Genomic DNA, 25,839 nt, shown 5'->3' on the forward strand with positions numbered 1-25,839 from the left:
TAGAAAACTCTCATTTCCCTCTCTAGTAGTTATACATATCTGAAGTAATGATACTGGTAGCTGCTGTTTTATGAACCTTGCTTAAAAATAATTAACCGTTCTTGCAGTTAAAATGCAGTCTTTATTACTTAAATACAGAAATTCGGACGTGAGAATGTTATTAGGATACTTGCTGTTTGACGCTATCTTTGTAGTTTTCTCTTAAGGAGAAAACAACACTTCAATTTTAGTTCAGAGATACGTGAAGACATACATCACATCATATTCACTTGTTTAAGTTTTAAAACAAAAGAAAACTGGACATGACTTTCTGTCGAATTGGCAACACAGATTACTTTATGTGGAAACAATCTTTTCTATCCCAAACCAGACAAAGAAAAGTATATTTTCTCCAAACCAACAGTATTCTGTGCTTTAAACAAAAGTAAATAATAAACAGGTAGAGTGGAATTTTGTAGTTACAATCTTAAATGTTATTCCAAGGTATCCTTCTGTATACTGCTTTTTTGAGATGTTGATCTTTAAGAGCAGACTTCAGAATCCATCAGAAAGTAGCAATGTCAGTATGTATCCATGTGCTTCAAATGAAAGAAGCACTGTACCATAACTGAAATGTTCCAGGGAAGTTAGCTGATTCTCTCTGAATGTTTGTTCAGGAAGTGGAGAAAATAACCCATTTGCTGCCATTAAAAACAGAATGTTCTGGTGCTGGATGAATATAATACAAAACAATTGAAAATAAATTAACTTCTTCATATACAAGTTGGGAAGCTGAGTTTGATCTGGAGAGTAGCAAAGGCTGGCCAGGTACTTAAAGATTCTAATCACAGGAATTTCTACCTTGATCTACCGATTCTATGATCACAGTTACTTCCTTAGGTCACAGTGGTTTTTATTGATGCTCCTTATTAGGTATCCAACAAAGACATGGATACAAAGCAGGTGGCTCTGAGTGCAATGAAAAACGAGAATTGTGAGGAAAAAAATGGAGGAATTCCAAACTACAGTTTTTCACAAGCAAATAGTGTCTGGTCATGAACCTAAGGGACATACTTTCTATAGAAAACCAAGCTACGTTCATTTCAAGGTTAGTGGCCATTCTGCACAGTGTCTAACCCTGCCTACCAGGGATAACTTGGGTAGACAGCTAAGCACCACACAACCACTTGCTCGCTCTGCCCTCCCCCAAGTGAAATAGGGGAAGAGGAAAACTTGTGGATTGAAATAAAAACTGTTTAAGTGAAGTGGAAGAAGAGAAAGAAAATAAGCAATCCCAAGGCAAATGCTCAGTACTCCCCATGTGTAGACTGATGCCCAGCCAGTTCCCAAGTGAAAGGTGGCTAGGCATCTATTGCTGAGCACGATTATATGGTGTGGAACGTTTCTTTGGTTAGTTTGGGTCACCTGTTATGTCCTTTCCCAGCTTCTTGTATTCCCCCCAGTCTATTCACTGCAGGGGCAGGGTGAGAAACAGGAGGCCATGACTCTGTGTCATGTATTGTTGGGCTGTAGCTGAAACGTGAGTGTATTATCAGCATGGTTTTGGTCACAAGTTTAAAACACAGCACCATACCACTTGCTATGAAGAAAAACAAGTCCATCACTGCCAAACCCAGTGCATTGAATTGAACATATGTTTAGTCAAACCTGAAACAGTGCTTGCCTTTTTCTCTAGCAATCTGTCAGGGAAGTTATATAGTCAGATTAACTAAGATACTTAGTTTTAAATACAAAATAGTTCCTTTATTAAGGAAATTTAAATAATGTTGGAAAGATGAGCAAATGAATGGAGCACGGTCTAATGAGATGTTTCATCCTTTTAAAAGGCAGTACAACTGTTACCTATGTATTGTTTGTAGATGCGTTATTAATATAAGATAATCAAGAAGGCCATGACTTCCACTATGAAGTGAAGGTTACAGTTAGCAAGTGATCGTAATACTACAACGGTCAGGAAGAATCTGAGTTTATCAGTTTATTCCTGTATTATAAACTGCAAGCATAAGAAAGTACAGTGTTCTGCCTGGTTTTTCTTCGCACTCAAAAAGGCTGCCAGTGCAGCCAATCAGGCAGTAATTGGAACTGTCAGAGACACGTGCTGCTGGGCAGACAGCCTGCAAGGCTCTGCTTGTCTTGTGGTAGTGAATACCCAGTTACACAACTTTCATGGCAGGAAAATACAGACCAGCTTGGCACATTAGCTGTGCATACACCAAGATAATGTTGCCATGTCTATGAAGTATGAGTTACCAGCTCTATAGGTTGCATCTTTGAATTGGATTTGTTTGGAGCAGGGCAGTGCTTTCTGGGTTCATACAATACTTTGCACTATAAGCGTGACTGTGGTAAAACTAGTTGCCTTGGTCATTACATGTGTACGTGCTACTCACTGTAATTCACACCTTGTGTGATATTCCTTTATAATGTGTTATTCCTTTATATAACATACCTTGTGTTTGATATTTCGAGGATTTTGATGTTGGTAAAATCTACAAAAAGAAGATAGTTTTGACAAATGCATCCTACAGTGTTAACTTTTGCAGACTGGTGGGAATCAGTGAATGTCTGAAGGACTTCATCAGCATTCAGTAAGTAAAACTGATTATAAACAAGTTGCTTCTTTTACCTTTGTATCACAACAGGAGATATAACCAAGTTCCGTAGCAAATTAAGATAGATAGATCTTCATTAGATACACCTAAATTCCATCCTTGTGTGATGTGGAAAAGAACTGTGTCTCAGAGCTGAGAAGAGACTTACAGTCTGAGCTGTATGTCATTGGCTCCTGTAGTGGTGAGAGGGTGCAATCCCTAATCTGTGGGAGGCAACGTACACCCATGGATACTGCTAGCCCTGAGCAAGTAGAAAGCTTTCTTCAGAAATGTCAGACCTATTGGAAAAAAAAATAGAAAAGGATCTACTTGTAGGTACAAAGAGGTAAAATACTTCTGCCAGGTACCTAGCAACAAATAACCTACGCATATTTTGAAAATATCCGATATATCTAAGCTTTCATGGTGTCAGCTCTTTATATCTCTTGCACAGTTACAGACATAACATTTGAGAACTTATTTCAGTTGACAGATGCTCTGTTTTCCAATGTAGCAGTAATATTCTAATGCTTAAAGAGCATTATTACAACTCAGTGCAATGGCAATCTATAGCAATTTGTTCTTAGTGTCGTGTGTCTATGTGTGTTTGTATATGTAACCCATGGTGTTTGGCAGCACATACTCTAAATCAAACTTTTATTTTATCAAGGTAACATTTGAAATAGAAGGGGCTATTCCTTCAGGTCTTTCTCGGGAGAAAATGTTAAGTGACCTGTTCTGAAGCTCAGCATACAGTAGCTTATTTGCCTGTCTGCTTAGATTTTACATTTCTGTATTGTGAAAAGTATTCCATTTCTGTTTGAAAACATTTTCTCTTGGTTTTGTTGTTTTTTAGTTCTGTTTTAACACAACTGTGATTAACATATATATTGTGTTTCAGTGTGGCCCAGTTTGCTCAGGTATTCCCATGGCTAGCAACATCCAGTTACCTGTTTTCTCTAGCCTGTTTTCATCAGGCAGAATAGGGCTCTAGTTGTGCCTTAGTAATTTCATTTAGAGTGCAGCTGTGAGACTTCTTGTCTTCTGATGGGCATTTTGTTTGCATCCCAGAGACCATGAAATGAGGCATTGAAGTGACTGGCGGTTGCTATTCAAGATAATTTTGATGCTGCTTGCAGCAGGCAGCACGTTCTCTGATTATCTGCAGCAACCTGCTTTTTTCCTCTTCATTTCCTTTTTGGATAGTCGGGATGTTAGAGTAGTCCAAATTGATAATGGAAGACTGCTTCCTAGCTGTTTGAATAAGCGATTGCTCCACAGTATTAGTAATAACATTACTGAGCTACAGCTTCACCAGTTGCCTTGTTTGTAAAGTGACTGCAATAATTCTTTCCTTTTAAAAGCTTTATAAGACTTTCTGAGTAAAACCTCAAAGAATCAGCCTTTGTTGTTTTACGGTTACACTAGAGTTCTGTGGTTTTTCATTAATCTGTCCCTCGTGATGAGACTTTCTGGAGTAATAAATTAATCCAAGTGGAAAAGTATTATATAAATATTCTTTGTCATGTTTCATACGTAGGTTCAGTTTGGAATTTTATGTTGCTTATCTCCATAGGTTTGAGCCACCTGGCAAAATGTCTCCTGGAATGTCCTGTGAAGTAGGAGTAACCTTTAAGCCAGCGGTAAGCGCACCTAAGTGATGATTACACTAGGATTCTCATCACTGTGTAACTCACCAGCCTGATTAACAGTTTAAGAAAAATATTTTTATCAGGAAAACAAACTACAATTCTAGAACTGTGTGCATGTTCAAGCGCTGTTGCATTGTAATATGACGTTTTCTAAGGGTGCATTTTAGAAAAATGCTTATCAAAAGATATTGTCCAGCTCAAATTAGCCAGGCAGTTAACAAAAACTGTCTTGGAGTGCAAATGTAGAATCTGTAGACATGTATTTCAATATGTTAAAGAATGAGTAAAAATATTTTTCATCAGACTTGATCAAATAGACTGAATCTTGCAAATTATTTGGCTGTGGTTTTTGTTTTTGTGTTTTAGATAGATGAAAATCTGGAAGGAGAAGTCATGTTTATGGCCCAGACAGGTTCTTTTTCTGTTCCATTGAAATGTACAGCCAAGACATGCATTGTAAGTGACTGCTTAAATATTTTCAAGTCAGCGTAACTGCAGAAAACTTAAGATAACATAAACATTATTTAAAATATTTAGTAAGAGGTATTTATATTTCTTTTTTTTCCTGTTAAATGGATAGTCTCTTCACAGAAAACAATTTCTTAGCTTCCAGTAAGACCTTCCCAGTATTGGGAGCAGGATACTACTAGCAAGTTAACCAAGTTGTCTGTCTGTTTGGTGCTTGAGCTTGAATCGTATGCCTTTTGTTATCACATACCCAGTAACAACACAGTTGGTGAAAACTGGGCATGAAGTAGCATATTACTCTTTATACTGGTTGTAAACCATGAAAGCTCAGAGAAACAAGATAGGCATGGTAAAAACTGATATGTAGTCACTGTATGACATTGAATGCTTGCTTGGCAGCCTGATGCTAGTAAGACCATCTTACTGTAGTACAAGAGTAAAAATGTTGAACTGTTCTGTAAATGTTATCTACCTCCAGAGTAGCTACCTGAAGAATGAAGAAAGCTGCTACTATGAACAAAACTTAACCTGTTGTTCCCACTCTCATATAGTGGACTGAAATGCAAGTGGCTCAGTTTAACGATACGTTTTTCAAATTAGTTGGCTTCTACAAAAGGACAGAGTGCCCATAGTTTGTCATTATTTGATACTGTCTTTGAAATGATAACAAGAACTTTGAAGTCCTATTCTTGAAAAGGTGGATGCTTATTTAATTGACATGGCTGACTATCTAGGATAGTAGTAATGAATAGTTTATCTTCCTACAGCTGGCACTAGATAAAGTGCTCATTGACTTTGGCACTCATGTGGTGGGAGAGACAATTTTACGGACCATCAACCTGACAAACAACGGCGCTTTGGGAACAAGATTCAAAGTTCAGGCGTCAGCAGGTGACAGTAGTACACGCAGAACAACAGCAAAATCTTCTCCTGGAAATACTGTTCTTAAAACCAAGTTTGAGCTATCAGGTGAATCTGCATTTCTAGGCATAACAAAGTCCAATACATACATTATCCTCCTGAAGCATTGTTATCCTGCAATGGGAGGCTTGGTGCCTAATATGGACTTCTGGACTAGAATGAAGTTGTATGGCTAAATAGAAGTTTCTTTCTAGACATTTCCATTTTCCCTCCTCTGGGCTATGTTCTTAGGTTTGCGGTATTGACCAAAATCAATGTATTTGTGCTGTTTGATGTTTAGTAAATAGATGCACAATTCCCATATTTTTTATTTTTTCAGAACAACTTACTCAAGGTGCATCAAGTTTCAGATCAGACCTAGACACAGATAATGCACATAATTTAATGGAACCTTCTGAAGAAACACCGCATGAAATTATGCTGGGAAAGGTAGCAAATATCCTGAGTTACAAGATTTTCGGTAATCTAAGCCTCCATCAAAGGGAATTGTCTTGGCTCTAGTGTGAACTGCTTAAGTACACAGTCTATTTCAAGCCCAGTATTACAGTTAGTTGTTAAAATGAAATAGCATTACATATTAGTCCTTTATTTTGATTTATAAAAAATATTTGAGCTGAAGGAGTTTCCATATACATTTACATTTCCTATAATTTAACTTTTTTTGTAGTCAAACTGATTTTTCTGCACTGTCAGTTCATTGTTATATGAAGTCACAAACTTGAGCCATATTGAAGAATGTGGGTATAAGAGTTCAGATACTAGCTCTTATTAGCATTTATAGCTTCTTCCTATCCATAAAAAAGCGGGAGCACTTTACACTGCAATCAGCAGCCCTAGGCAGATTCTTTATGTATCAGGTACATAATCACCAGTATGATGGAAACACTTCAGTTAACTACATAATCTACCTGTCATACAGAGTTTTGCAGTAAAAAGGAGCTCAATAAGATTCTGACCATGCCTGGCTGTGAAAACATGTCATCCCAAGCTTTTCCCCCCACAACAAACCTTGTAAGGAGTTACGGTACATTTTTCCCTTGGGCAGTTTATTCCATCTAGTTACAAATGAGGTGTAGTTGTGTGTTTGTATAGTAAGAGCATAAACTCCTTATTTATTTCATTACAATGTAGAGCTAATGACAGTAAGAGAATTTGACTTTTATTAAAAATGTGTTACTTCCTGTTTAGGTTACTGAAGGGGAAATCGGACCCTTCAGCTCAGTCAAACTTCAGATTATATTTATCCCAGCTATCCCTGGGGCAGTACGGGCAGAGTTTGTGATCGTGTTTGACAACTCAGACTGCAAACCAGTAAGTGAATTTGTGTAAGACTTGCTTCAAAACACTGCTGAAATCTTACTTCTGCTTCCAGTAAGAATTACAAGAGCTCAGCTTCTATATTAGAACCAGGAGAAGCAGGTAGAGGACAGATACGTTTATAGATGTAAGAAATAACAATGAGGGCGTTTAGAATTACAGTTCTGTCAGAGCTGATGGTAGGTAACTATAAATCATGTCCCCATTTTTTCTGATGTGCTGTGGTTGTCAAACCTGTTGAGTCTCTCAAATTTCTATGCAAGTCATCCCAATATTCCCATTTCATTAGGCATCTGGAAAATATCTAGTGTCCTGGATATAGAACTGAATGTATTTTCCTTTATTCCCAACCCACACAGTTTATTTTCTTTCTGATACATCAGCATTGGAATTATCTAGCATGCAGTAGTGAAACTGATGTGTGAAGGCTGGGACAGATGACAACTTTAGTTACCGCTTTAGCATATTTTAATTCTGCATTTTAGTGAAAGCCAAATTCTGCCTGGGAACAGTTCACAGAAGCTTGCCAAAAAAAAAACCCCACCACCTTCCAAGAAGCTCAGTAGGCCAGTCTTGGCTCTCCCCGTGGTCTACAGATGGAGTAGTCTACAAAAGGAGCTGCAGAGGCATACTGCAGCTTCCTGTGGGTACCCTTTCTTTCAGCCCTGGCAGGGAAGGGTCGTTTTTCTCCATGTTTGAGTTATGTGGTTGCTGAGGTTTGTGGTGATTCTGCTTGAGTGAGCAGCCGAGCTCCACCACAACCGCTCTCTCACTCCCCCTCCTCAAAGAGGAATGGGGAGAAAATATGATGAAAAGGGCTCAAAGGTTGAGATAAGGACAAGAAGATCACGCAGTAATTATTGTAACGGGCAAAACAGACTCTGCATAGGGAGATAGTAAGATTTATTGCTTCTAACTAACAAGCTAGAGAAGTGAGAAACGAAAGAAACCAAAAGCACCTTACCCCCCCATCCACCCTCTTCCACCTCCTCCCCCCAAGCGGCACGGGGGAATGGGGGTTATGGTCAGCCTACAGCGCTTCTTCTCTGCCGCTCCTTCTCGGTCACTCTCGTCCCCTGTGCTGTGGGGTCCCACCCACGGGATGCAGTCCTTGCTGAACTGATCCGGCGTGGGCTTCCCACAGGCAGCAGCTCTTCAAGAACTGCTCCAGATACGGGTCCGTACCACGGGGTCCATCCCTCAGGAGAAAACTGCTCCAGCCTGGGTCCCCCATGGGCAGCAGCTCCTGCCAGGTCACCTGCTCCTGCATGGTCTCTTCTTCATGGGCTACAGGTCCGGCCTGGAATCTGCTCCGGCAGGGGTCTTCCACAGGTGGCAGCCTCTGTTGGTGCAGGGCCACCTGCTCCACTGTGGTTTCCTCCACGAGCTGCAGCATGGAACCCTGCTCCACTGTGGTACTCCATGGGCTGCAGGGGGACAGCCTGCTTCACCATGGGCCTCACCACAGGCCACAGGGGACTTCTGCTTTGGCACCTGGAGCACCTCTCCCCCTCCTTCTTCACTGACCTTGGTACCTGCAAGGCTCTTCCTCCCTCCTCTCACTCTCCCAGCTGCTGTGTGGTGCAACGTTTTTTTTTCCCTGTCTTAAATATGCTCTCACAGAGGCGCAAAACAACATCGCTTATTGGCTTGGCTCTGGTCAGCAGTGGGGACCTTACCAAACATGGGGCAGCTTCTAGATCCTTCTCACAGAAACCACCCCTATGGCCTCCTGCTACCAAAACCTTGCCATGTAAACCCACTACAAGGTTAAACTTAAGATCTTTATAGGAAACATAGTACTACAGCCATTATTGTATTTCTTTGCTGGATAAAATAGCAGCAGTCTCTTGAATTTCTGAATTGTAGTGCATTCACTTAACACTTTAAATATTTCTTCTCAATATCTTGGGCGGCATGTTCTTCCTTTACATTTTCTGGCAAAGAATCCAAATGGAAGTGTAATTAATTGTTGTTCTGTGGCACAGTGATACCTAGGTTTTATTTTGTGAATTATTTCCATCAGTTTGTCTAATTAATGTACCTTTAATACATATTTTAGTCAGGTGTAGTTTATAGCAAAAAATCTTGCTCTATCTAGATCAGTAACAAATGGAGACTGATAAAAATAAATACACTCTTGATTTGTGTATTAACAGTTGTGCTTTAGTGCCATTGGAGTTTCTATTGATGTGCCAGTTTGGGTGCCCAATCCCAACATTGATTTTAAGATCTGTATGTATGACCGACTTTACCAGGACTGCGTTGTCATTCAAAGCAGGTAAGCTGCCTTCTCCAGCTAATGAATGACATCTTACATCACTAGGTGATGCACTGGGCTTCCACTGTGTCAGACACATCTGGTTCTCACAGGAGGCTGATGAGCAGGTTTGTTTGTGGTTTTTTGTTTTGTTTTGTTTTGTTTTTCTTGGCCTTTCAGAAGGACATCCTGACTACAAGCCCTCTGAATTCTACACTGCTGGGGAAGTTGAAATTGGGTAACCTGTGTTAGATCCCCAGGATCAGCAGTAGCTGTGAAGTACCTGGGTTAATTCATGCCTTCCCACTCCTGTAAGGTCCCCTGTGCTGTGCCTGGTCTGTGATGTAATCATTAAGTCCCTAGGGAATAGCAACCCCGCTGAGTTTCATCATGTGCAGTTGCACACGAAATATGCAATAAAGATAAATGTGTCTAAAGTTAAGTGCACAGTGGGTATAATTGATTCAGCCAATGAATTTTATGAAGAATTTTTATTGTTCTTATTTTTTTAATTTCTCACTTATTCTATGTTTAATTAACATCCATGGGAGACTTAAGAACTAGAAGGCAACCTTCCGTCAACTGTTGCTTATTGAGAAGTTCAATCACCAGTCTTTCCAGACTTGGGATATGATGCTGGATAAATCATGCCAGTCCTTTTGCATTTCCTATAAGATAGGAAAGGTGCAACTTTTCCTAACCCATACAGGTATTAAGGACTTATTATATGTATTTCCATAGCTTGGATCAGTAACGTCTGAAGACTCCTTCTGTTTGCACGGTAACAGAAGGATAATGTTTCAGCTCATCGTCTCCCAGGCATTTCTTGCTGTAATGCTCTGTTATGTGAACTCTTACTCTGTTAATTGTCTTCAGGTGCTGGGTGTCTTCACTCTAACTAATGCAGTCACTATACTGTTCCTGTTTTACCAATCTGCATATTTTAGGCTCTTTTTAAACAAGGTTGGGGTGGGTTTGTGGGAGGGTGGGGGAGAGGTTGGTTCTGTAGAAGGCATCCATTCTAAACCTCTTACCAGAATTGCAGACTGCAGAGATTCTTCACAGTTGGAAAGAAATGAGTAAAGCTGTTATCTCAGAAATTCAGCCTACAGATATGAGAAGCACAAGTTATGTAAGGGATTTTACTTGGTCTAGATAACCCAGGGATAAAACTTAAAAGTATAGAAGCAAAATAACTATCCTAATGAAAACATAAGATTTCAAAGGGGTCCCAAAGATAGAAGCTGTCAAAATGATGATTAGGTCAAAATTTCTTAACTGAAAGAAAAATCAGCCTACTGATCCTCTCTTAACTTGTGATAAATTAAGAGCACTTAATAGGTAACATGCTGCCCTTAGTACCTTGGCAAATCAAGTCTTTGATTTATCCCACTCTTCTCTCTAACTAGATGGGGAGAGAAACAAACCTAAAAGAGAGATGTTCTTTAGCTTTTAGGGTAAAATCTGACCCAGACTTGAGGGAGATGATGTGTTAGAACATCCTTTTATTCACCACCAGTACACAGAAACATCTAACAGAAGCAGAACAGAAGGAACTTCTGTACCTGGCTGTATCATAGCACTGCTGCTGCAATTTATGATACTGTAGTCTGTAGCGTAGGTAGAAGATCAGGTTTTCAAGGTAGGTAAATAGCTTTGGTACTTGAAGTGGTCCAGCAAGCTCTGTAGAATTACAAAACTTTTTTTTTTTTTTTTCTTTCTGGTCTCATAGAGTACAGTAATCGGGAAGCATTATGCAGCATAAAGGGTGTCTCACCTGAATGCTCTCCAATATAAATCACTTTGAAAAGTAATTTAATTGGAGGTTATAACATGCACTGATGTAAAGAACTAGCATATAGCTCTCTTAGACTGTCAGCAGCCAGAAATCATTCCAGGCTCCCAGTACCTCACGCTGTGGTTGTTGATTTAGAGCAGGCCATCTGGACTGACAGCTTGTAAACCAGTCCAAGAGAAGGAAAACGAGAAGTGAAATATTTGTAAATTGCTTGGCAATTCTGCACATAGGCATAAAATTCCAAAGCAGGGTATGGTTTGTGGCTGTCACCCTATTGTAGTATGGCCAGAATTCAGTAAACTGGGAGATGCTTCCTAAGCTTCCAATATGCCATTCGTAGGGCAGATTGATCACAAGTAGTGTACCAGAGGAACTGGTAGCAGCAATTTAGCCACAATAGGACTTCTAGCCCTATAGAATCTGCTTCTGGAGGTAGAGGAGACGTTATAAGAGATCTATGAATTCACACCTATTAAGAAGTCACCACAGTTTTGGGGAGAAAAACACAGCAGTTCTGTCGGTACGTCTCCTGACATAAGAAACACCCCCTAGGACAGCTGAACTTGTGTAATTTTCCCTACCTGTACAGACTTAATTATCTGTGGTGAAAGTTTTGAGATGATGTGGATGAATGGAATTCACAAACTGGGTCCTTGTTGATGGTTTAGGTATATCATGGCCTTTCAGGTTCATTCTTTTGATTCTTTTGACTGTGTAGTGGGACGTTGGTCAGTGTTGGTTAGCAGCTTACGCAGCATTTAGTCGTTTTTGTCCCCACATAGCGGTTGCTGGTCTTCATTTTTCTGTTTCTCAGAGTATCATTGCTTGAAATACAGCTGGGTTTACTTACAGTAATTCCAAAATCTTGTTTGCTATACTTAACATAAAAGACGACAAGTGTGTGATTTTGCTGTAGCAGTTTTACACGCCCTTCATTTTCAAAGGAAGCTTGGAATAGTTATAATTGTAATGTAGAGCAGAGATGCAAGAGGGGGAGAGGGAACCAAGCTCCAGCATTGCCAAGATAGCAGTACCAGTAGCTTCGAAGCCACCTGAGCATGTCTGATCTGCTTGCAGAGCAAAAGCTACACTGCGTCTGAAGTTTGAAGTCTGCAAAGAATTGAGTAAGCATATGGAACTGCTTCCGAAAACAGGTTACATTCAGGCTCAGTCATCCTTCACTGTGCAACTGAAGTTTTTGCCCAGGTAACCTAAAAACTTTGGTGTTTTTGGCCTTTAAGATAATGTCTGTAGGAGGCTGTCTGTGCAAAATCTGAGCAAATAAAGTATTTTTTCTTCCTTCACATCTAATGACTGTAGCAGGCTGGACTTCACACTGCTGGTGTCAATGCTCTCTTTAAAAAAGATGCCAGATGCTCATGGAGGAAATTAACTTGGATCACTTACCTGTGAGGAAATGCTTTTCCTGTGGCGATGACAGCAGTGTGAAAATCTAGCAGTTGCGTTCCTGGTAGAATGTTTCCATTTCTGTGGCGAAGCTAATCTTACACAAAAGAGAAGTTTTCAAGGCAGGTGGCTACTTCACGGATCAGTGATTAAATCATTTCTGGATAAGCACTCCTGCCTTGCTAGGTAGAGTAGGAATGGTTGGACTTATGTCACCTCTGTATATTTTCTCTAAAATAGGAATGTATTGATCTTGAATTTCATTTGGCAATTTATATAACATCTTCAAAGATGCTAAAAGCATTTTCTCAGCAAGTTTTTCTTTTCTGTTTCACAAAACATCTACATATACAAACATAACTCAGTTATAGAAACAATGAATTCCAGTTCTAAAAATGTAAATACAATATCTCTTATTCACCATTGTCAATTATATTTACCGTTCCATTGTCATCCTAAAGAATTTAGCAGGACATTTCTCTACAAATATAAATTAAATGATAAATATTCTGGTGTACAGCCAAAATACTTCAGTGGCTTCTGCAGTGATTGCTGCTGCTAACCTTGCTGCTTTTTTCATAGAGGTTATTACTGGTGTGTGTTTGGATTTTCACTGATGTGCTCAGCATCTCTGGAAATCAGGCCCAATTGTAAACTGAGAGTCTAAGCACAGACATCAAAGTTCTCAGCCAGGTTAGCATTCAAGGAACTAGAAGTATTTACAATTCTTTCAACATATCAAATCCTATCAGATTACAACAGTAACCATTACAATGACATTCTTCTGTTCCTACGCTTCAGAAGCTGTAAAGCACAGCTATACTTACTGAGTGGATAGAAGCATAGCTTAGATTTAGAATATTAATCTGCCTTTTGAAAAATGAGGAAGTTTCAGAAGGGAGATTTGAAGAGATCAAGGCCACAAAATAAGTATCTGACTGTTTCACTATATAGATCATTTTAAAAGGCCTAACATACCAGAGAGTATGCGTATGGCAGAGAAAGATGAGCTTGCTCCAAGCTGATGTAAAGTACTGAGCTAGTGACACGTTTCTGCAAATGCCTCCTCATTGACTTAAGCTCCGTTTTCTCAGAAGAAAGAGCAATTGTATTAAAAGCAACACAAAAGTAAGAAGTACTTATTCAGCAAGCCCAAGAGAACAGACAGATGACTGAAGGCCCAGGAAGCTCTCCCAAGTATTCTGTGATGCTGAAATGCTTGGTCAGATGTTACAATACTAATATAACTATCTGGGTGCTTGAAGCAAAGACATATTTTCTGCTTATTTGAAGGCAAGTTCTCTAATCTGCTGACTTTCAGCATTCCCAAATACTGCATCTTTTACTTTTTCTGTATTTGGAAGTAGTCCTGCAGATGCTGACAGTCTAAATCTGATTGGTCTCTTATGCTTTTCTTTAATTGCTTTAAAGCATGAAGATGCCATTTTCAGTGAGCTATCTGAAGGATTTCAGTACCTCTTCCCTAAGGCGTAGCAGCTAATTTAGAACCCATTGCTGTGTATGTACAGTTACAATTATATTTGTCCCTCTGGAATATTTCATTACACGTGAATTTCTTCTGCTATTCTGATGTCCTGTGACAAAAGGAAGCTGATACTTTATTCCTACTTTATATTTAATTCCGTTTTTTTATTTTCACACAAGTTAGCAATCCATTTGAGGATTACCTTCTAAAGTCACATTTCAGACTTGCAAAACAAAAGCCAGCAAGATCTCAGATCAGCATGATGATTGTGAGTGGGTGGTGCTATTTATTCCTTAACATTTCTTTAATAATATATTAAAAAACCTGCACACAATTCCAATAGTAGTAGTAGGAATATTATCTCTGTGGAGACCTAAAAACAGGAAGCAATTCACTCTGATTCTGTAAGACACCAGAAATAGACCAGCAGAGCTAAAAATGCTGGAGCTTTTGTATTGTCCTGGCTTGAAGCTCTGAAATTGAGCTTATGATAGCAAGATGCTTCAGCAAAAGAGAACTCGCATATTTCTTATAAATGACTAATCTGGTATATAATCAGACCCTATTAGTCTCCAAGTTTGTTTCACTTTATTTATGTCGCGGTGCTTTGTGATCCAACCGGTACTGCCTCAATTGGCTGGTAATTAACTAACATTAGTGTCAGAAGGAAACAATTGCCTAGGTCGGGTTGGTTATGTGCTGTGACTGCAGCAAAGATGCAGAAGGCTAATGCTCTGCTTGTGAAGTAAGCTTTAATTTTTTCAGAATTTTAAATGACTGTTTGGATTATGTTTTTAGAAGAGCATAAATGGGTGCAGTCTTTTGTGACTTGCAGTGACTCCCTTAAAATTCTGTGCTTCCAAAATTCCATCTTTTAAAAAAAATTACACCATTGATATATAACTTCATTGCTAGATACCCTTGTAATCCATGCACACCTGCTCAGAGCAGATTGTCTGGATGTATGCCATTCTATAGGAAATCTGTGACAAGTCCATAATATTTCTGATATGACTGTGTTTCTTTTCTTTTTTTGGGGGGAAGACAAGATAGAACTTCATAGGTCACTTTAAGGTCTTGATCGGAATTTTCTTTTACCATTTTCCCTAATACTTGTTTGTGTAGGGCATACAAACTTTTAGCTAGTCTTGACATTATTGAAGCATCAGAGTTGGTACTTAACCAGAAGAAGAAAACTTGTAGACCTTAAGTAACAAAGTTTTTTTTCAGTTGGTTCAGAAATGCACCCATCAAGAGTTTATTATTCCCCTTAGCTAGAAAATAGCCCAAATACTTTTGAGATGTTTTTTTTGTTTGTTTACTTCAGGCACTCTCTTCCTCAAGATGCAGGGAGCTATTTTAATGAAGAGACGAGTGTTCTGGAAGTTCCAGTGACAATTCTGATTGCAGATAAGGTTAGGAATTTCATTTCTTATGCCGGTTATTCAACTGACAATAGATGTAAATCTGTTATTGTAGTTAATGTTCACTTAATGATACCTAATCTTACTTTACTAATTGAAGTCCTATGATGATAGTAAAAGGTGCTTGCAATGATAATACAGATCTGATGATATTTTTTTCTTGTCAGCATGTTTAGAATACAGAAAGCTTAATCTTTTCTAGCTAGCAATCATTTATTCCCTAGTACTTTCTTCTGTAACGGAGAACTCTCAGATACCACAGCACAATTTCTTTATTCCTTTCTGTACTGCAGATGTAGCATATTCTTTGAGTTTGTTTCCTGGAGATGCAGGTGTGATTCCATCCTAACATACGGAATTTCAGTATGAACTACTACCGCATGGTGGTTGTTTTTGTTTGTTTGTTTTTGCAAATTGATTATTTTTGAAGAACAATGAGGCTGAAGTTCAAGATAGATATGTTACATTTGTAACTGTCAAGGAATATAGTAGAACAGCTTTTTTGTAGTACCTTTTTCAATGATGTTTCAATTAAATCCTGTTCTCGCAATGCTACAGATATTTATTCATTGCTCTTCCATTTGTCTCAGACTAAACAAGTCAATTTTACTGTCCATGCAATTGTTACTACTTCTGAATTGGAAATTAGTCCAGCAGAAATTGATTTTGGATACTGCACAATCTATGAAGCTGTGCAGACAAATGTCACGCTAACAAACAAGTCCATCTTGCCACAGGAGTTTGGATTTGTGGGACTTCCAGAGGTAGGCGGTTATCCCAAACACACCTCTTCTTGTATTAAAATATAGTTAATTATTATGAAATGTTTCAATGAAAGTGTAAATAAATCAAGACTGGTTCTGATAAACTAGTGGAAATATTTCTGCTAGTGGTGCTGGGGAAACATGCAGATAAGTTCTGTTACTGATATATGGAAATTTGGCTTTGATATACCATAAACATTTTCCAAGCAGTATAAATTTCTTCAACAAGACTTTACTAGCCTTACTTACATAAGATTAATAATTTTATCCTGTTAGAATGCCCTTTTCTTCCACCAAGAAATTTACTAACAGAGTATCTGGTGTCTTTTTTGCACAGTTTATGTCCAAATGTCTAAACTCTTTGCCCTCAAAGCAGAATGGCTGTGTCCAAACTGCTTATTAGGAATCATCCCATGAACCATGCTTAAGCATTTCCCAAGTGACTGTAAGTTGATGAGAAAGCTAAATTAACCACAGGAGCTGCTAGTTTCCTGAGGGCTTGATCTACTGGATTATTATTATTATTATTATCATCATTATCATTATTAGAAAAAAATAAGAGTTGTTCAAGCTTCATAATGGCATGACAACCACAGTACAAAATAGTTTGATATGCTGGAATTAGAGCTAGAAGGAGCCTGACATTTAATTATGCATTCTCCCTTTCTCTGCTATTTTAGGGATTAAAATCAAGTAGTTAAGTGAATGAAGTTTGAATCTTTGAAAAGCTTTAAAAAGTAAAGCATTAAAGCTTTATTTTGAAGGATGTGTTTTCATGATTAAACTGTAATGGTAAGACATTCCTGAATCATTACCAACTAATATAAACACAGAACAATGTACATTTGTAGATATTATACTGGTACTTGTCACCATGGTATCTGCACATCATACAAGCATCAGCTCTTCAAAGATACAGGGGAGCAGTTGAGATCTTTATCATATTTCGTTCAGTTCTCTATGAATAGTAAGTAAACACCATTAGAGAAAGGTGATTACCATAGACAGTAGGAAGCCAGCGAAGAGATTCTAGTGAAGTATGAGTTAATAGATTTAAATTTCAGCCTTTCAAGTTACTCTGAGATTAGAAATTGGCAAATAATAGTCACTAACTCCCATGAAAGCTTCTCACTAGTAGAGTTCTGTTTTCCTGACATTTGTACATTTAATAACAAAGTTTTCTTATCTTGACTATATTTTCTTGTTAGTCTTATTTTATTAGTACGTTTAATTTAATCAAATTAATTCAATTTAATATTATAATGTTATTTGATAATTTATTATTCTAATAACAGTAATTTCATATTTTGCCATTTTGAAGTTTGTTGAAATTCAACCAAATGACGGCTTCGGTGTTCTTCTTCCCCTTGAAAGCCTGACACTGGAAGTAATCTTTAAAGCCAACAAGGCAAAAGAGTATGGCTTTGAGCTGACCTGCAAGTCAGAGAGTAATAGGTATGTGAAGAAACTGGTCAAGTAATAGGTAATGTAGAAGCCTAAATCACGCTTAATTTCTACTGTTAAGATAAGTCTGTCCAGAAGTGAAATCTCTGCCTGCTAAGAAAAGGTAAGGCTAAGATAAAGCTATGAGGCAGGTGCAAATTCTTCAGTTGGTAAGAGTTGCTCATTTTAATGTTATTTTTTATCTGTTAATTTTATTCTTCATTTGTCTTCTGCAAGCTTGCCCCGAGCTTTCTAAACCTGCAATGTTCTGCTTGCTTTGTTTCAGCAGAACTCCCAACGAATTTTGTTTGAAATTACTTGTGTGTATGTGTGAGAGAGAGGGAAAATGCTTCATACATAAAGCTCATGCTACTAAAATAATGATGACAAAAACTTAATGATTTGACCGGGTGTATTTCTAGAAGTTCATAGAGGAAGAATTCAAGTAAGGACTAGCCAATTGAGTATTAAAAATAGTATTATTGTTCATCTTTAGGCAAAATTCCCATTGCAGGCTTGAGAAATTCAGCTTAAATAGGGACTACAGGATCAGTTCCCTATTTTCTGGGCTGATGAAGAGACTATTTTATGCTGAGACAATTTATCATGTGTTTATTTTTAGACGATTCAAGCTGTCATGCAGAGCAGTTGGAGTCCACCCACCTCTTGAATTGTCTCATTCCTTAGTTCAGTTTGCTGCAACAGCTCTAAATGATGTGTCTACAGCAACACTGTATGTGATGAATTCCCATGTGAGTGTCAACCACTTTACTCATGCTGTCCCAAGAATTGGCAGTGGGGAAATTGCCCATGTTGGACCCACTTCGTTTGAATTCTATGTGCCAGAAGACTGTCCTGTGACAGTCACGCCTTCTGTTGGAACTGTATTGCCTGGGAAGGTAAATTCACTTTAAATGTCAAGTGTTCAAACAAGTCTTTTGATCATTCACATCTCTACAAGTTCTGTCACTTGTATATGAAGCTGAAAACAGAAATTATTATTAGCATAGCTGGAAGACTTTGTATTGCTTGAAATAATTTTAAATTGGACTTGAGTGGTTAACCATCAAATGTAGTTAATGATCGATGTGAGCTGTCACTCTGAATGTTCTTTCCCCAGTATTATCATGATTTATTTGAAGAAATTTCAGATATCAAAAAATACTGGTCATGTAAAACAAGCCCACTGTAACGTAGTGGACTTGCGGAAAAAAAAAAAGAAAAAAAAAGCTGTAAGTGAACTTTGTCTTTAGATTCATTTAACTGGGGAAAAAAATACTAATTTTTGCTGTCACATATATGCTCCTATTGAGCTTTGTAGGTATAATACATGTATGAGGGATGAATTCTGCCTATCATTCTTGTGCATGCTCTCACACTCCCAGAAAAGCTTGATTCAAGTGTCCTTCAGACCAACATTGTCAGATCAGCTAATCAGAGAAGAGGCAGCTCGGAGGCTTGGCAGAGCAGCTGCAACAGGGGCAGAAATACAAGTAAGGAATGCTAAGAACTAGCACGTGCTCTTGGTCTATTACTTCCAGATATTTCTCTAGATGTATTTTTATCATTAAACTATTTGCATATTAAATGAAGCCCAAACTTATCATTGATGTAAGACCTGTCTATACAAGAGTGTGCGTGTGCTACTGCTCTTACTGCTTGGTGAACAGACCACACGTCAATTTTATTTCATTATAACATTTTCAAAAGCATTTGCAGAGGATTTTTTTTTTTTTTAAATGTTAAGTGCAAGTATTCCTCTAAAAAGAAAAAAAAATTTACTCCACTTCTTACAGATTGATTGCATACATGGACTTCATATGTAATGCTGTGGGTCAGTTAATTTATGTGAGTGCCTATGGTTTTATTTATGTGGTTAAATAGGTAAAATTCCAGTGAGCTGTACAGTATTTTTACTTTTCTGCTCCAATAGGGGAACTCTTTTTCAAGATGGGGTAAAATAGGTCCATTTTAACGTAACATTATAGAGCTGTTTGTGATAACTACTGTGTCTATGGCTTGTTACTGTTATCCATACACTGTACCGTGTTGCCTCTTCGGTTCTGTATCCTTGGGCCATGGACTGAGTATTTGTAAACAGATGTCAATTGCGTTATCCGTGATCAGTCTCAGTGTATAATTTTAGTGTATATTTGCAGAAAAAGAAGAAAGATGAAAAGAGAGGGGGAAAAAAATTAAACGTTCCCATTACCAGACAGCATTCTTCCAGACAGTTTCTAAGGGACGGAAGCAGCAAATACCCGAGTTCTTCAAGTAGTTCTGAGCAACCAGAATCCAAAGAGATAAAGCCTGAGTAAGTCAGCAAAAGCATCTTCTACTAATTAGACAACATTCTTTTTATGAATGCTTAATAAATCTACTAAAACCTATAGGTAGACAAGAAACCAAACTGTAGTGAAGAAATAACTTCAGCTATATTGCAAAGGCTGTTTCCAAAATTAGTACTGCTTATAAGCCATGCAGCTGTAACCTCTCATGTAAGGCAACGAATCCCTTTGTATGCATCAGAGAAACTGAAGACTTCAAAGAATATATCAGAAAGCATGAGCATGGCTGCACTGGTAAATTTGGCTGAACCAACAGGAGTATTATTTTAAGGAGCAACTAGAGAGCTGAACTTCATTACCAAAAGAAACTACGACACAATATACCTTTTATGAATAAGTGGAACAGGGCTGAATAAATTCAGCCCAGATGGAAACTATCTGATGGTCTGTATCCGTGGGTATGGGTTAGTTTGTTTTTTTTGAGAGCTTAAATAGTCCATCATACTAGTCGTGGCCGTCTTCAATCTTAGAAATCTTACGATGCCACAATATGTATGTTTTTGAATAGTCATTTTTTAATATGTGTCTCTCACTGAGAATTGACATTGACGCGTGCTTGCTAGCAATTTGGATACTTGGATACAAAATCTGCTATTTGAGGTCCCTTGTTTAGCATATAATTCAACTTTTTAGAACCACATTTCTGCTCGCCAAATCCTGAGGAATTTATAAGTAAATGTTTGGAAGTAAATACGTGCTTAGACATGTTGTGCTGCACCAGGTGTTAGATTTTTCACTAAAATTCCAGGTCCATTGTGAACCATTGATTAGAATTTTTATATACTTTCAGTACAGGTCATAAAAATACAATTTATATTTGAAAGCTTCCATTTAAAAGTATTGGTAGGCATGCTGTGTTAGAGAAATGTGATGCATGTGTGCATGTAATTGAAACGATGTGCAAGTACTGAAAGGCACGGCAGTACTTACATATTCAACATAAGGGAATTGTATTGAGGATTTTGGAGCCTTTAGTAGGGCATCTATAATGTGGGTTGATAATTTTATTTTTGACCAGAAAACCAAACCATTTAGTAGGGTGAATCCATTGCTGTGCATCAAGACAGTCATTTTGTATCACTGCTCTATTGCATTTTGAATGTACGACAAAGTAAACACAAATAGCTCAGTATATGAGTTTTGATTTTTTTTATACTTGCTAAGCATAAACTCATACTCACTTGCTATGTAAAGCATGAAGTATAAAACTTACATGTATACTCACTTGCAAAGATGATTTATATTATTCCTGCATTTTCTAGTTCAGAAGCTTATATGGAAGCCCAGGCTTTCCTGATGAGGAATTTCAGAGGGAGGCTTGAAAAATACATCATACCATGCTTTGTTGCAAGTGGAGATATTGATGAAAAGAAAGACTCAGAAAGTCTCACCTGCAGGTATTCTAAACACAAATGACTTGAAACAATATTTGGAACAATGCACAGTATTTGCAATCTATGATACTTCAGAAATTTCATAGGGAAGTGGTAGTGATGTTAATTTATTCATCTGAGGAGAAAAATTGTTTTCTTGTCTTAATTATTTCAGTAGTCAGTGGTAGAAAGGTGTGCTTACGCCCCACTAGTAGGATAAGAATCTAAGACGTGATTATCAAAGCAGCTTGAAAAACAATTGTATGAAAAATGTAATAGCTAGATGTAGTCCATCTTTCTGCATAGCCAATACACAAAAAAAGCAGCCACTAAGAATTGTTTTCTTTTGTAATAGCATTTTAATGAAACCCTGTCATGTGAACAGAATAGGAACAGATTTCTGACAATAGCTTTTTTTCCTGTGTGATGTATGAGCAAATATTCTTTTACTGTTTCCTCAGCCCCTATAACACCTTGTATTTGGAGTTGCACTGTCCAGCTGTAGCACCATCTGTTGTGGTCACTTCAGATAATGGAAAAAACACAGTAAATTTTGGTGATGTTGCAGTAGGTATGAAATTTGAATTCAAGCTTTGAGTTTTTTCTGTCTGATCTTAATTTATTCAAGGTTGTGCATTTTATTTTTACATTCAGTGGATTTTTAAAAAGTCAGTATAGAAATTAGCCCTGTAAAAGGTGTTCAGGAGGAAAATTAGGAGTCTATCTGGACAGCTGGAGCATGTAAAAAGCTGACCTAATCCTGAAACATAAAATCAGGAGCTCAATAATTGACTGTCCAAATTTGAAAAAGTTTGATGAGTTCTACTGTATATTAGCCATAGAAACAGAACAAATGTTTGGTGCAAATAGGAGCAGGAGTTAAAAGAAGTGGTAGTGTAGAGTGAGCTTCATCGTGTTTTTGAATTTTGTTTTCATTCCTACCAGGCCACACAATGATTAAGCAAGTTACAATACAAAATATCTCCCCAGAAAAGCTGGAAGTATCCTTATTTGGGATATGTGAGTTAATCTGCCATTCAGTTACAGTTTAATTTGAGTCTTCATCTGTAGGAACTGTTTGACACTAAAGTAAGGAGGAGGTAGCAGATTTCAGACTTAATTATTATCTTTCAGAGTGAGACAGGAGGTGACGTGAAGCTTATTTTCCTGAGGATATATAACCAATATATTCTTCTTCTCTCTTAGTTACTGATCTCTGGAAGAGCTTATGAATGGTTGATTTACAATTTTTTTGGTCTGAACAATACTTAGAATCTCTTTTTTTGTTTGTTTGTTTTGTTTTATTTTATTTCCAGTTTCTGTATTAACTTTTTTCCTTGAGTTGCACTGTTCTAGCTAGGATTCTCAGTTCTGAATCCCAGTGGTCCCTTCCTGTTGGTCAGACCAGTTAGAATACTTGAGCCAGGTGAAAATAAAGCCCTCATCATCTCTTTCTCTCCAAATGAGAATAAATTGGTGAGTAAGAGATACAGCAGTAATGGGGAAAAGAGAGACAAAGAGGGAAATAAGGGGCGGTGTAAGAAACACGTATTAAATACTGGGATGTGTCTGTAGCAAAACTTTGGTGCCTGTGCCTAGCGCCTCTCAGCATTTACATTGCTGTCCGTGCACTGTGTCCAGGAGTTTTGCAGTAATGGCCCACGGGAGCTGGGGGAGTAGGGGCAGAGCGGGGAGTGGCCGGAGGGGAGGGTGATTTGGAGCCGGTGCTGCTTTTGTGGGCGGGTGCGGGGTGGGGTGGGGGGGTTCATTAAGCAAATGAGCTAGCGCCAGCTTCTTCTTGGCAGTTTTTTGAAGCGCTAGACATCCGGACAGCACAAAAGAACTTAACCCTAAGTATCACGGGGTGTGGGGTGATGCCATCAATTGTTTGCTCTGTGGAGGAAGTACTGGATATGGGATATGTCCTTGCCAGAGAGAAGACAACTTTCACGTTTGAGGTAAAGCCCTCTATGCTGATCCAGAAGGCACGTCAGCAGTTGTTGTAGGTTGGAAGAGGAGCTCTGTAGTTTCCAGTCTGGCAGAACGTGAGGCTGAATAGCAAGCTGTAGACAAAAGAACAGCTTTAAAAGCAGCACGTCTGGCAGAGTAATCTGAGGCTGAGACAGTTTTGGGCTAAAGGTAACGTGCTGTGCAGGGAGGATCTTGTTTGCTAGAACTGTGCTGCCTGCAGGATTCTGCCTGTGCAAATAACAGGGATGCAGAACCTTCTATACAAGAAGAGAAAGGGTCTGTGTGATCTCTCTCATAGATCTAGCTGATATGTAGACATCTGTGAAACCAGAAACAGCTTTGCTTTCAGCAGTGTTAGAAATATTTGCCCTCTTTCTTTATTCTGTCCATTACTCCCCTCACAGTTAAGGTTGCTCTGTGTCCACAGGGACAGAGATACATTGACAGATACATTGGTGAAATGCAAAATTGTCCTACAAAGAGCACATGGAGGTCTGCCATGGTACAGTGTAGGGAACAGTTTAACTGATCACTCGTTCATATATTGCAGATTTCCACAAATTCAGAAACAGGACAAGATTTAGGCAGAAATTTTCTCCTCTAAGTACATCAATAATCAAAATACATTACTTGCTGCAAGACTTAAAAGGAGGCTGGTCCCTATTGATGAGGGGTAGGAGCAGATGTTGCACGTGGATGGCAGTAACGCATGCTGTGTGTGGCATCTGGGTACGCAACTGTGGAGTAATGCAGCAAACTAAATTCATCCAGTTTACAAAGTATGGATCCTACAGGCCTGAAAATCTTCTTAATGAAAGTGCTGTCGTGTAAATTCGTGTTATCAGATACAGAACACTTCTACACTGACCCTGCAATACTCCATCCAACTGGATTCACTTTCTCCAACAAGGAACAAAGATCAGCAGAGACTTCCATCCTTTCTTACGTCCTCTTTGCAAAGAACAGAGATTGTTGGTAATTTTTTTTTATTTTTATTTTTTATTTTTTTTAAACAAAAAAGGACTCATGAAATATCTAGTAGCAGCAATACTTTGTCCTGGTAGATCTATTCAAGGTTATGCAGCCTGAGCAGATATCCACAAGTAAGGAGACACAAGCGTTTGAATCTGAATATGCCCCTACTGCCTTTTATATAGTATTTATATTAAAGAGTATATTTGGGGATATCCATCTCTGTAAAAATATGCTGGAGAGTATAGGGAAAGGCTGGTGATGCCTCTTCAGCTTCATTAGAGATGAATGCATTAAACTAAAAAATAAATAAATCTAAATGAAATTTAGACAAAACAAAAATGAAATGAGTTTAAAAAAAATGAAGAAGTAAAACAGAACTGTTCTTCTGTACTCATATCATTATTTCTGTTTACCAGGAACAGAGAACTATAGTGGTTTAAGCGTGTTCAGCATCTTTCCGACACAAGGAGAAATTGCTGCTGGGAAGAGCCAGGATTTTGTTGTTACTTTCAGTCCTGATCATGAAAGCCTGTACTATTTGGACTGTCTCAAGGTTGTGCTCTTTGGCAAGGTGGGGCAATCAAGATACCTGATAATGAAATGGAACTCTATGACCTACAGTTATTTTTAGCAGCGTGGGTCTTAGTAGGAGTTTCTACATTGTAGAGCTTAGGGATATGGTTTAGTGGAGGGCTGTTAGCGTTAGGTTGGAGGTTGGACTCGATGACCTTGAGGTCTCTTCCAACCTAGAAAATTCTGTGATTCTGTGGTTCTGTGATAATTACATCCAGTGGACGGGATTTGTAGGCAGAAATATTATCTATATTAAATTGATGGGGGTAGGAAGTGAGAGTTTTGGGGCTCACTGGCTTTTTTCAGGCTTTAAATTCTCAGTTCCTAATTCATACCAATTGTGACTTGGGATTCAGTCCTGTCTTCTACCCAGCTGTCCACACTGTGTACACGGGAGGTGATGGGAGCCAGCTTGCTGCTGCACTGCTGAGCACAGTTCCAACCGGGTTCTCTGCAAGCAACATTTAATTGTAGCGGAGAGTGGAAATAAGACTGCAGAGTGCAAACTGGCCGGTGCACTGAGTACCAGGAAGCTGCTTCTGCAGTCACTCAGCGTGAGGGAGGAGGTTTCCATCTGTAGAGCAGCAGTTGAGCTTAGACAGAGCCCAAATCAGGATACACAGGCTGGCAGCATTGCAGGTAGCTTTGTGCCATGTTCCAAAAGAGATGGCCCAAAAGTTAATGAAGAGTGCCAACTAATGACTGTCAGCAGGCACTGTGAACAGTAGAAACTGGTAGTGAACAAGTAAGTACTGCTGCTCTCCTTGCAAGCTTTGTATCACCAGGTTATCTTTGGATCTGCAAGTAAGAATGAAAACCAGAGTAAGATGAATAAAAACTGTCCTAAATTCACAAACTTGAAGCTCTCTTTGGCAACAGATAAATTTTGCCCATTTTAGTAGCTTTAGTATAGTTTGTCCAGTCTCTTCCTTTGGCACACTGCCCAAGAATGAAAGGCTGTAGAAAAGAAAATTCCTTAGTGACACCCAAAAGACAAAGGTAAGATGCAGGATCCTTGTGATAGTGTGGGGCACCTCTTGGCGTTAATATAGGCAGATGTAATTTTTA

General features: G+C 38.5%; 1 protein-coding gene across 1 annotated transcript in view; it reads left to right on the plus strand.

Moving 5' to 3' along the window:
- The window catches only part of CFAP74 (cilia and flagella associated protein 74), a 41,941-nt gene that overhangs the window by 12,077 nt on the left and 4,025 nt on the right, over positions 1–25,839 (plus strand). The window contains exons 13-34 of the mRNA XM_084494794.1: positions 1,019–1,087; positions 2,470–2,588; positions 4,168–4,234; positions 4,610–4,699; positions 5,479–5,798; positions 5,911–6,061; positions 6,821–6,943; positions 9,109–9,230; positions 12,085–12,213; positions 15,228–15,315; positions 15,915–16,088; positions 17,410–17,543; positions 18,154–18,430; positions 18,917–19,024; positions 19,691–19,845; positions 21,142–21,276; positions 21,714–21,823; positions 22,198–22,253; positions 22,609–22,728; positions 23,058–23,210; positions 24,069–24,198; positions 24,615–24,769. Coding sequence (XP_084350920.1) covers positions 1,019–1,087; positions 2,470–2,588; positions 4,168–4,234; positions 4,610–4,699; positions 5,479–5,798; positions 5,911–6,061; positions 6,821–6,943; positions 9,109–9,230; positions 12,085–12,213; positions 15,228–15,315; positions 15,915–16,088; positions 17,410–17,543; positions 18,154–18,430; positions 18,917–19,024; positions 19,691–19,845; positions 21,142–21,276; positions 21,714–21,823; positions 22,198–22,253; positions 22,609–22,728; positions 23,058–23,210; positions 24,069–24,198; positions 24,615–24,769 — 2,985 coding nt within the window. The remainder of the gene's footprint in view (positions 1–1,018; positions 1,088–2,469; positions 2,589–4,167; positions 4,235–4,609; positions 4,700–5,478; positions 5,799–5,910; positions 6,062–6,820; positions 6,944–9,108; positions 9,231–12,084; positions 12,214–15,227; positions 15,316–15,914; positions 16,089–17,409; positions 17,544–18,153; positions 18,431–18,916; positions 19,025–19,690; positions 19,846–21,141; positions 21,277–21,713; positions 21,824–22,197; positions 22,254–22,608; positions 22,729–23,057; positions 23,211–24,068; positions 24,199–24,614; positions 24,770–25,839) is intronic.

This window comes from Aythya ferina (assembly GCF_964211825.1).
Source record: "Aythya ferina genome assembly, chromosome: 21".
Lineage (NCBI taxonomy): Eukaryota > Metazoa > Chordata > Aves > Anseriformes > Anatidae > Aythya > Aythya ferina.